The following is a 12,611-nucleotide window of genomic DNA, read 5'->3' as shown; positions in this document are numbered from 1 at the left end:
TTTTAAAAAGATACAATTGTGGTGGCAGTATTTTCCCTTAGAATAATGCATTTTTTTCCACAACAGAGGAACAGGTCACTCAAGAGCAAAGTGCTTAAGTATTGATGTGCTAGAGACCTGTTATATAGTAGCCTGGTTATGCAGTATTATCCTATATTAGATGTCATTGTGTTCTAGTGCTTACAGGAGAAGGTATTACATCTTAGGTGTAAAATCTGACTTAGAGAGGCTTTAAAAATTTTTGTAGTTCCATATAACTTAAAAAATAGCATCTCATATTGAATTTGAAATCAGCAAAATCTATTTAATTTAAAAATATTGTTTTATGATCATGGAAAAGCAGGCTTAAGGGGCTTTGGGTACATCAATCCAATCATTGCTAAAATTACTTGTTAATATATGGGCCCATTCACAATGACTATTAAGTGGACTTATGAAAGTGGATAAAACCATCAGTATCATTGTCTCAATTACTCATGTCTAAAATAAGTACTGTACAGTCCCGAAGATGCCAAAATGTATGTTATATGATAAGGATTTTCTGCTTTGTGTGCTTAAGAATGATAAATGATAGCTATTCTTTTAAAAGGCTTTTATGAGAATCAGGCAGATCTTCATTTTACAACTAGGAAATGTTATATCTGAGGAATTAAAGTGAACGGGATTTAGTAGATAGGATGATAAATGAAATGTGATGGAAGCCCAAGGTGTGCAAATGGCTGACTAGGGGACAGGGACTGTGTAAGCTGAAAGTCTCTTGGCTCTCCTTTTCAGATGCTGCTTGCTCTGCAACAGTAGAAGCCCCCTTGACTCCTGGAAAGCTATTCTCAGGGTCAGAATTGTGAATGGAGGCACATATGGAGCACTCCATTGAGCATTTTCTTAATTGGACAACTGCATCTGTATTCTAATCATTAGCATCCCCAAGAACTAGAGAGCCAATCAGAAGGCAAATTTCCAGCATCTGATGAAGCACAATTTAGAGAACTATGACTCAGAGTATACTATGTACTCGTTCTCATGTTAATTACCTTTTAAGGTCATCTCAATAATCAGTTAGGGAATAGTAAGCTCTCACTACAGATGATAACACTTAGGCTCATCAAATTCGGGTATTTGTTCAAGGTCTGATTGCTTAATCAGAAAATTGTGACTATCAAGCCCAGCGGTGGTAGTGCAACGCCTTTAATCCCAGCACTTGGGAGGCAGAGGCAGGCGGAATTCTGTGAGTTCGAGACCAGCCTGGTCTACAAGAGCTAGTTCCAGGACAGCCTCCAAAGCCACAGAGAAACTCTTTTTTGAAAAACCCAGAAAAAAAAAGATGTGATTGTCAAGCCCAACATCTGTCCTGTAGCTTCAGACGTCCCAGAGTCTCTGTTAAACTTTTGGTCTCTTGGGTGATAAAAGCTTCTGGTGAAAGAAAAAAAAATCAAATAAGTTGAAAGAGCAGAAAAGAAGTAAGCGGACACATCAGAGCAGAGATCAGCTCCCCGATGAGAAACAATGTTCTATAAAGATATTGGAATTAATCTGATTTAAATATAGTTTGTGTTTCTCTTTGGATGGTCATTATTGTCTGTTTACAAGTTAAGGTCTACACAGGCCTGGCTTGTTTCTAAAGAGTAGAAAACAGTGCTGTTTTATTTGGAAGGGAATATTCATTATTAAGTATGTTTGAATGGACATAGTATTGATAAACTAAGATTTGAGAGAAAGGACACCTGAATTTTGGTCCTAATTCTGCCATTGTTTCTTGGTGGCCTTAGATAAACCTATAGGCCTTTATGTCTCAATTTTCTCTCTGTTTTATTTATGACTTGAAAATTTAGTACATTTAGATAATGCATCTTCATCATGTCATCCCTTACATGTCTTCCAACTTCCTCTAAGACCCTTCCATCACCTCTCAATTCCAACTTCATATCCTCCCTTAAAATTTGATATTGGTGGTTTATATGCTTATATGTTTATATTGGTGGTTCATCATCTATTGAGGTGTGGCCATACTTCCAGAGAAAAATGAATTTTCTCCCTTCAGCAGCCATCAATGACCATATTTCTCAGCTAGGGGTAAAGTTTAGAGATTCCCTCTCCACTGTATATTGCAATTTTTCGAAACTTCTTACAATTTTATTGAAGTTAAAATAAAAATTTAAATTAGAGAAGACAAAATAGAAGGCAACAGAGTTGTATAGCGTCACTGAGGTCAAAGAAAAGAAAGTGGCTGAACCAAGATGGCAACCAGTGGAGATGAGCAATTTTTAACTGGCTTGATCATGTCTGCTGTGAATACATGTGCGCAACAGCCATATCATGCTCAGAGCACAGCATTTCAAGTTGCAAAATGATGTGTGTCAACTTCATAATTCTCCAGTGTTATTTTTCTAGATGTAATTCCCATTGTTAGATGCTGCCAATGATTTCTAAAATGCCTGAAATGAATCTCTAAACTGGGACTTTCACCTTCATTGTTACCAAACATATAGCTACATTTTTGTTCCCCAGCAAAGAACTGGGTGATAAACTCTTTGACTTTTTCTAAATCTTTTGCTTCTTAAAGGACTTCCCAAGGTAATTCCAAAGTTTTAAACAAGTCACAATTTAATTGCAGTTTTGATAAAAAAGTCAGTTTTGAAATATAGCTTAGTTTTTTAAATTATTAAGCCTTCAATTACACCAAGAGCAATAATAGACATCTATACATGTTTATAACATTTTATGACTTAGTAATAAGAAAAATCAAAGGAAATGTTGTAAACATGTAAAACATTGCTGACTTAAGTCAAAGACAAAATTATCTTTTTAGTTGAGTCATAAACACAACACACTGTGATACAGAAAGCAGCTGATATAAATGCATGATAGCCCAAAGAAATGAAAGATGGATCATATTCATGAGTTGGAAAGCTTTATAATTTTATGATGTTAATTATTCCCATACTAACCAATTGACTCAGCAATTCTTCATAATAGACTTAGGGGCATTATGTGGTAGATTGGACAATTTGGTTCTAAAAGTTATAGCAACACACAAAGAATGTAAAATTTCAAAAAACTCAAAATATAAATAAAGATTAAAGGTGATACACACTTTGCCTTCATCACTTGGCTTAGGGCCACATGAATTAAAAGAGAGTGACCCTGTGTGGGGTTAAATAAGTAGAACAGTGGGACACAGCTGAATGCATAAAAATCCCCCTGTGTATTTGATCAATGTTATCAGTATAATCCAATGAAGAAAAGTTTTTTCAACAAACCATACCCAACTAAACTATACTCTCTGGGAAAACTGAACAACAACCTAGAGCTCTTGCAAAATGTCCACAAACAGTTTATAGATCAACTGAATCATTGACCTAAATGTAAAGGCTAAAATATAAAAAGTGAAGGAAATGACAATATTATGATTTTTCTCAAAACTGCTCCACAATTTCCATTTTCTTCAAAACTGTTTTATTTTCTTTCATAATTAAGTCATGACATGCAACACCCAAAACCCATTTCAGTTCTATCTGATTGGCTCTGAGATAAACAATTGATGAAAAAGGATATGTTTAATTTTTTTGCAATGGCAATTTTTACTGCTTTGTTTATTATTTGACAGTCAAGACAAAAACTTCTCACTTACTCTTTATGGACAAAGCTGTCTACTTTGAGTTAAACAGACCAAAAGATTTTTCTGGCCAGACATTTGTTAGTTATGCGTATAAGCCTATATATCTCTTCCTTGATTCTCTCCCTTCTGCTGACTTGTAAAACTAGGAAACAAAAAAATGACATAAAGCAAGACAATAGGAAAGCATTTACCGTAGTCCATAGAGGACGGTTCCATCAGGATGCAGCCTTATCATTCGGTTTTTCACTGTGACCCCATGCACAAATGATTTCTTGTCATTGAGAAAGTAGGTGTCTGGTACCCAGAGTTGGTCTGCTACTCTGTTGTCAAGGGTCAGGTTTAATGGGATTCCGGAATATGAAAGCCTCTTGTCTTTCCAAGACTGCTGGAAATACATGGTGAGTGTATAATCCTGTGAAAGAAAAAAGAAAACACCAAATATAATTTTACAATTATGATCATTTCAGGCCATTTGCAGAGAATGCAAGCACACAGGGTCAGCAAGAAGGCTCAGAGGGTAAGCATGCTTGCAGCACAAACCTGAAAGTCTGACTTCATTCCCTGGAACTCATGGAAAGATGGAAGATAAAAACTGATTCCACAAAGTTACCTTTTCACTGACACATATGTGCCATAACACACATGCTCCCTGACACAACATCATATACATAAATATTAAAAATTGAAACAATAAATTTTATTAGAAGAACTTGTAAATTTGGTGTTAGGGATACCTAGAGTCCCTTCCCATGTTCCCAAAAAGATACATTTAAATACATTGAAATTTATAGGACTAAGCACAGAGCAGCATAAATGTTAGAAGTCCTGGGCCAGTGACTGAATGCATATGAGAAGTTCACCAAGATGGAGCAATATATGGAACTAGATTTTAAGGTTAAAGTTTAAGGCAACAATATCATAGAAAAAACCTTGCAAGAGACCCAACAAAAATTCAACCCCAGGATACTATACTTCAAGCTTTATTTCAGGGTAGAACCTTAGCTCTGTATTAACTTAAAGTTGGTGTTCTACCAGGGAACTCCTATAGCTGATAAACATCTCCAGCAAAGTGGCAGGATACAAGATTAATTCAAATAAATCAGTAGCCCTATTATATAAGATAATAATTGGGCTGAAAAAGAAATCAGAGAAACATCACCCTTTACAATAGCCACAAATAACATAAAATATCTTGGGGTAATGTTAACCAAAAAGTGACAGACCTGTAACCAAGAACTTTGAGTCTTTAAAGAAAGAAATTAAAGGAGATATCAAAAAATGGAAAGATCTCCCATGCTCTTGGATAGGTAGGATCAACTTAGTAAAAATGCAATCTTGCCAAAAGCAATCTACAGATTCAATGCAACCTCCATCAAAATCCCAGCACAATTTTTCATAGACTTTGAAAGAACAATTCTCAACTTTAGAAGTAGCAGCCTACAATCCACTCCGCCAGAGAAGGTAGGAAACAAGAAGGACCAAAAGAGAGACATACATGGTCCCCCAGAGAAGGGGAAAGGGACAAGGTCTCCTAAGATAATGGGGAGCATGGGGGGAGGGAAGAGGGAGTTAGGAGAAAGAGAAGGGGAGAAGAGGAGGGTTAGAGGAGGACATGAGGGAACAGGAAGATCTAGTGAGGGGATGAATAGAGGAGATGCCATCATAGAGGGAGCCATTACAGGTTTAAAGAGAAATCTGGCACTAGGGAAATGTCCAGAGATCTACATGGTTGATCCCAACTAACAATCTAAGAAATAGTGGAGAGGCTACCTTAAATGCCCTTCTCTGACAATGAGGTTGATAACTACCCTATATGCCATCCTAGAGCCTCCATCCAGTAGCTGATGGAAGCAGAAGCACACACCCACAGCTAAACACTGAGCTGAACTCTGGAATCCAGTTGCAGAGAGGGAGGAGGGGTGTAGGGGAAGCTGTAGCCATGCCTTCTTAGGGGCTGGCTACAGGAGTACCTGAGGGCTTGTGAGGGTGTGGTCAGAGTGAGTAGGGGGACTGCGTTTCGGTTTCGGTTTCTCTTTGCTTCTTGCTGTACAGACTACCACCGGCTGGCTGGTTCACTCTGTAAGTAAGGCTTTTCCCTATTAAATACCCTTATATTTCTACCTGACTCTGTATTGGTAATTACCTACTATAGAGGGGTGAGCAAAGGGGTCAAGACTAGACTGGAGAAACCCACAGAAACAGCTGGCCTGAACAAGGGGTTGCTCATGGACCCCAGACTGATAGCTGGGAAAACATCTAAGGACTGTTCCAAACCCCCAAAGGAGGAAGTCAGTTTGGAGGTCTGGACGATCTATGAGGCTACTGGTAGTGGATCAGTATTTACCCCCAGTACACAAATGAACTTCAGGAGCCCTCTTCACATAGAGGGATACTCTCTCTTAGCCTAGACACACTGGGGAGGGTCTACATCCTGCTCCAAATGATATGACAGACTTTGAAGATCCCCCCTTGGAAGGCCTCATCCTCCATGGGGAGCAGAAAGGGATTGGGATAAGGAGTGGGTGGGGGGTTGGGGAGGAGGGGAGGGAGAGGGAACTGAGATTGATATGTAAAGGAAGCTTGTTTCTAATTTAAATAAAAAAGAAAAAAACTTCGAGGGGTGGGAAAAATACAAAAACAGCAAAAGACCCAGGATAGCCAAAACAACCCTGTACAATAAAGGAATTTCCTGAGGCATCACCATCCCTGACTTCAAGCACTATTATAGAGCTATAGTCCTGAAAACAGCTTGATGTTGGCACAAAATATACAGTTAAACCAATGGAATCCAATTGTAAACCCTGATATTAGCCCAATATTAACCTATCAACACCTGATTTTTGACAAAGATGCCGAAGTTATACAATGGAAAAAAGAAAGCATCTTCAATAAATGGTGCTGGCATAACTGGATGCAGACATGTAGATGACTGCAGATAGATTCATATCTATCACCATGCACAAACCTTAAGTCCAAATGGATCAAAGAACTCAAAATAAATCCAGCCACACTGACCCTTTTAGAAGAGAAAGTGGGTGGTATGCTCCAAAAAAGTGGTACAGAAGACTAAATTCTAAACATAACACCAATAGCACATACACTGAGATTGGCAATTAATAAATGGGACCTCCAGAAACTGAGAAGTTTCTGTAAGGCAAAGGACACAATCAACAAGACAAAAATGGCAGCCCAAAGAATGGGAAAAGATATTCACGAATTCCTCATCTGATAGAGGGTTGATTTCCAAAATATAGAAAGAACTCAAGTAGCTAGTCACCAAAACATCAAATAATCCAATTAAAAAGTGGGATATAGAACAAAATAGAGAATTCTCAATTTAGGAATCTAAAATGGATGAAAGACACATAAGAAAGTGCTCAACATCCTTAGCCATCAGGGAAATGCAAATCAAAACAACTTTGATATACCATCTTACTCCTGTCAGAATGTGCTAAAATCAAAAACACCAATGGCAGTTTAAGCTGGAGAGGATGTGGAGGAAGGAGAATACTCCCCCGCTGCTGGTGGGAGTGCAAACTTGTACAGCCACTTTGGAAATCAGTATGGAGATTCCTCAGGAAAATCTCAATCAGTCTACCACAAGATCCAGCAATTCCACTCTTAGACATATACCCAAAAGATACACATTCATACAAGGACATCTGCTCAACCATGTTCATAGCAGCATTATTTATAATAGGCAGAACCTGGAAGCAAACTAGATGCCCCTCAACTGAAGAATGGATGGAGAAAATGTGGTACATTTACACAATGGAGTACTACTCAGAGGAAAACAAAACAAAACAAACAAAAAAAAAAACAGTGGAATCTTGAAATTCCCAAGCAAATTAATGGAAACAAGAAGAAACAATCTTGAGTGACTTAACCCATTCATAAAAATACAAACATGGCATGTACTCACTCATATATGGATTTTAGACATAGAGCAAAGGATTGCCAACCTACAATCTACACTGCCAGAGAAGCTAGGAAACAAGGAGGACCCTAAGAGAGACATACACGGTCCCTTGAAGAAGGCGAAAGGGACATGATCTCTTGAGCTAATTGGGAGCATGGGGAGAGGGGAGAGGAAGCTAGGAGAAAGAGAAGGCAAAAAGAGGAGGGGAGAGGAGGATATGAGAGAGCAAGATTGAGTCAGGGGAAGAATAGAGGAGAGCTAGAAAAGAGATACCATCATAGAGGTATAAGTTTAAGGAGAAATCTGGCACTAGGGAAATGTCCATATATCTACAAGGTTGACCCCAACTAACAACATAAGAAATAGTGGAGATGCTACCTTAAATGCCCTTATCCAACATGAGATTGATGACTACCTTATATGCCATCCTAGAGCCTTCATCCAGTAGCTGATAGAAGCAGAAGCAGACACACACAGCTAAACACTGAGTTGAACTCTGGAATCCAGTTGCAGAGAAGGAGAAGGTGTGATCAAAGGGGTCAAGACTAGGCTGGAGAAACCCACAGAAACAGCTGACCTGAACAAGGGGGAGTTCATGGACTCCAGAATGTTTATTGGGAAACCAGAATAGGATCGACCCAGATCCCCTGAACAAGGATGCTAGTTTAGAGGTCTGGTTAATCTATGGGGCTTCTGGTAGTGGATCAGTATTATCCCTAGTACACGAATGGACTTTGGGAGCCCATTCCACATAGAGGGATGCTCTCTCAGCCTAAATACAAGGGAGAGGTTCTAGGCCCTGCTCCAAATGATATGACAGACTTTGAAGATTCCCCCATGGAAGGCCTCACCCTCCCTGGGGAGGAGAAAGGGTATGGGGTAGGGGGTTAGTGGAGGGCAGGGAAGGAGGGGAGGGAGAGGGAACTGGGATTGACATGTAAGAGAAGCTTGTTTCTAATTTAAATAAAAAAGAAATAAATGAAACAGCAACAAAACAAAACAAAACAAAGACCTTTGCCACACATAACTCATTTTGTTTTCAAAAATATTGAATGAAAATTACATCTAAATTAAAGCCGTGACATTCCCAACTTCTGGTATGAAATAATCCAAGGAAAATTCTATATGCTGATGCACTACACTGAGATACAAGTGATTGGAACAAGCATCCCTTACATCTGGTATTGCTAAACATTTCTCAGTCTAGTAGCCTGAAGTTGGGCCTCTTGTGTGATTAAAAGAAATATCAATAAGTCAGATTAATAATCCCAATAAATCATCTTTGGGAATATTAATCATAATAATATGATGAACTGTATGGAAAGATCTGAAGTATAGCAATCTGTTTTCCCTTTCTCTATATCACATGGCACACGTGTTGACAATCTCTCTCTTCTGGGGTGAGATCTACTATTGATTACCAGTTTTTGTTCACACACTAACCTTTGTGAGGTTGGTTAGTTATTCTTGGAAAGAAGTTGTGTTTTACACATCAGTGAAATCATTTACTATAGATTTATTGCATACACATTATTAACTCTTATCCCGTGTATTTATAAAATGTTACCAGTCATATACAACTATAATAACCTAAAACCATATCTGGGTATGTTACTTTAGACGAAAAATGCAGAAGATTTTTATGCTTTGTTTTACTACACTTTTGTTTTTTCTACTAGGTTTTCAGTAGTTCAAAGCATTATAAAGAGATCTGAAAAATTTCAGCAAGAAATTCTTGCTTCTTAGCCAGGAGCACTGAAAGAATTCTCCTTTCAGGTCTGAGTCTGGCAGTAGTCCAAGCATTCCTTTGGCTTTCTGCAGTATGTAAGTTACTCCTTAGGACAAGTGTGATGTGTATAGAAAAACTACAGGCCAAAGGGGATTCTCTGACACCAAATAAATTAATGGAATTAGTGGGTGTGAGATTGCTAATGAAATTGGTCAGGCTAATTCAGGCATAAGAGAATTTGATTCATTGAAAGGAAGAGCATATCAAATCAGCAACACTCAATGGAGGTTCACAGAAGACATTGTATTAAATAAAAGACTTATTTTTCTTTCTGGGCAAAACAGACACATCAGTGTTTTATGTGTGGTTGTAAAGTTATGAGGATTTTGCTTTTCAAAATACCTTTGGCAACATCTGAAGAAAGGTCTGGCTGTGACAACTGGGTGATGGTACTAGCATCTGTGAGGAGATGATAGACATCTTCTGAACTTACTGCTATGCACGTCACAGCCCCCACCACAAAGAATTAGTTCCTGTAAAGTGTTCATAGTTGAAAAACTCTGGCTCCTTCTTCAGACTGAGAAACCATGTCTTCAATAAAATGACTTTTTTTTAGCATCATTAAGCACTTCAAAGTCTTACATCACTGTTACAGAAATATCTTTACTTATAGCGTACTGTTCAGAGTTTTCTTGCTGAAGACTACTAGTACAAGATAGATAGTAATTTTCTATTTTATTATAGTGATATATACATGTTACTAGAAGGTCTTGTAAGAAGACATTTCTGGGAATTGGAAAGTGAGAGTGGCTCATTACTTGTCTTTGTCAGCATCACATGTCTCAGACAATGTTAGAAGAGACAATATAATGCTTTAACATCTAATATTGGATCCAAAAGGATTTCCTAAACAATTCTTCCTCATCAAACTATTCTTAAATAAATGCTATATTTTGAGAAAGAATGAAGTCTCTGGTTCACCTTATATTTTCATCTATTTTAATACACATCACTATAAGAGATTACAAGTACAAGTTCCTGACAATTGAACTCTGAGATCTGTTCTTTCCAAATCTGTTTACTTTTCTTAGAGGTTGGTTAGCTGTACATGATTGTCTCTCACTTCTGATGATCATAGCATGATGGAGACCTTCCTACATACAGTTCTAGCTAATGGAGAATATCCTGCCTACAGGTCCTAACAAAATGGAGAGTATTCTACCTACAATCCTGCTGATGGAGAGTATCCTACCTACAGTTTTGCTGATGGAGAGTATCCTACCCACAGTCCTGCTGATAGATAGTATCCTACCCATAATCCTGAGGACAGAGAGTATCCTACCTATAGTCTTGCTGATGGAGAGTATCCTACCCATAATTCTGATGATTGAGACTACCATATCTAAAGTCTTGTTAATGGAGAGTATGTTATCTACAGCTCCAGCTGCTGAACCATGACAAACTCTATTATCACTTGGCTCTACTTTTCTCCAGTTCCAAAGAATGGGAATTACATAGATATATAAGAACATCTATTTCACATGTGTACAGTAAGTGTATTCCTGACTGAAAAAGAATAGATGGACACATTGTAATACCTCTTAAAGAATTATTTCTCCACAAATATCTATGATACACGCTCAGTGAGACTGAGTTCAAAGGTTATGGCACATAATTATGTCTGCATTGCTATATAAAACCAGTCTATAAAAAATGGAAGCACCAAAGGGGGCCAGATCAGGCTGGTGAAACCCAAAGAAACAGCTGACCTGAACAATGGGGAGCTCTTGGTCCCCAGACTGATAGCGGGAAACCAGCATGAGACTGATCCAGACCCCAGGAATCTGGGTGTCAGTGAGGAGGCCTCAGAAATCCTGGGGCCTTCTGTAGTAGATCAGTACTTATCCCTAGCATAGGTGTAAACTTTGGGAGCCCATTTCACACACAGGGATACTCTCTGAGCCAAGACACATGGGGGTGGACCTAGGCCCTATCCCAAAGGATATGACAGACTCTGAAGACCTCCTATGGAAGGCCTCACACTCCCTGGGGAGCAGAAAGGGTTTGTGATAGGTAGGGTTTTAGTTGGGGAGGTGGTAGGGGAGGAGGGGAGGGAGAGGGAACTGGGATTGACATGTAAAACAATCTTGTTCTAACTCAAATAAAAAATGGAAAAATGGAAGCACAAAAAGTTGAAAAGCAGAGTTTAATGTTTGTTAGATACTGAATGAGTAAATGCACAATGGTTTTCTATTTCTGTTTAGTTCTGCAGTTTGGACACCTTTAGTTTATCTTCTGCTTATGATCTCATTGTATCATATTTAATTTTACTCTCCTTGGGCTACACTGACTCAATTTATTATTTTTTCCAACTAGAAAAATGAGTAGTGATGCTGACCAGATTAGAATTTCATAAATAATACATATATATATATTATATATATATATATATATATATATATATATATATGTGTGTGTTGTGTGTGTGTGTGTGTGTGTGTGTGTGTGTGTGTGTTGTGTGTGTGTGTGTGTGTGTGTGTGTGTGTGTGTGTGTGTGTGTGTGTGTATGTGTGTGCATGCACGTGCATCTGTGTGTGTATGTAGTAAGTAAATGAAACATCAAATTATCCCACATTCCTACTAATTGGCTTATAAAGTGGAAGTACTATGAGCAATCTGAGAACTACAGATGTTAAATGACTTTCAAATAAAAGCCACATGTTTGGAATTAGTATGGCTTATTAACCAGAGGTACAAGGAGCGAGGAGGCACACATACTTCCTGTAAAAACTGTTCCCTTTGAACAAAAAAGAAAACAACCTAGGAAAGCCATCTGAAGACCAAGTGGTAACAACCAGCATACTTTACACTGATAGGAAAAAAGAGATAAATCTGTTACTTTTGTCCTATGAAAGTGAATTCAGTAATAAATAGTCTAATAGGTCAATTTAAACCATAGTAAAAGTGAGCCACCGGAAGACTGAATTCTAATGGAAACTCCCACTTAAGTGATTAACAGTAGGAAAGCACAACATACACAAAACTTTCACCTTTGTAGGTTTGCTGTTGACTTCTATTCCTTCCTTCAACATATCAAGCACCATTCTGGTAAGACACCTTTGAAATATATGCATTTCTCATCACCATTCCTAACAAAATGCATCTTCTTTTTTTAAATTTTATTTTATTAGTTCAAATTAGGAACAACTTGCTTCAGATATCAATCCCTTCTCCCTTGCTTCACATGTCAATGTTCTTCAGATGGCCCTTAGCCATCCCCCCTCCACTCCCCAGGCAGGGTAAGGCCCTCAAAAGGAGCTCCCCAAAGTCTACCACATCATCCTGGG

The 12,611-nt window shown here is 38.2% G+C and overlaps 1 protein-coding gene across 2 annotated transcripts in view; it reads right to left on the bottom strand.

The window, feature by feature from the left end:
• The window catches only part of Gabrb1 (gamma-aminobutyric acid type A receptor subunit beta1), a 400,056-nt gene that overhangs the window by 248,439 nt on the left and 139,006 nt on the right, over positions 1-12,611 (bottom strand). For both annotated transcript variants that reach the window (XM_027390838.2, XM_035453215.1), the window contains exon 4: positions 3,808-4,028. In XM_027390838.2, coding sequence (XP_027246639.2) covers positions 3,808-4,028 — 221 coding nt within the window. The remainder of the gene's footprint in view (positions 1-3,807; positions 4,029-12,611) is intronic.

Source organism: Cricetulus griseus (genome assembly GCF_003668045.3).
Source record: "Cricetulus griseus strain 17A/GY chromosome 1 unlocalized genomic scaffold, alternate assembly CriGri-PICRH-1.0 chr1_1, whole genome shotgun sequence".
NCBI classification, from domain to species: Eukaryota; Metazoa; Chordata; class Mammalia; order Rodentia; family Cricetidae; genus Cricetulus; species Cricetulus griseus.
Note: the sequence above shows the minus strand (reverse complement) of the source record. Positions and strands in the feature narration are given on the sequence as shown.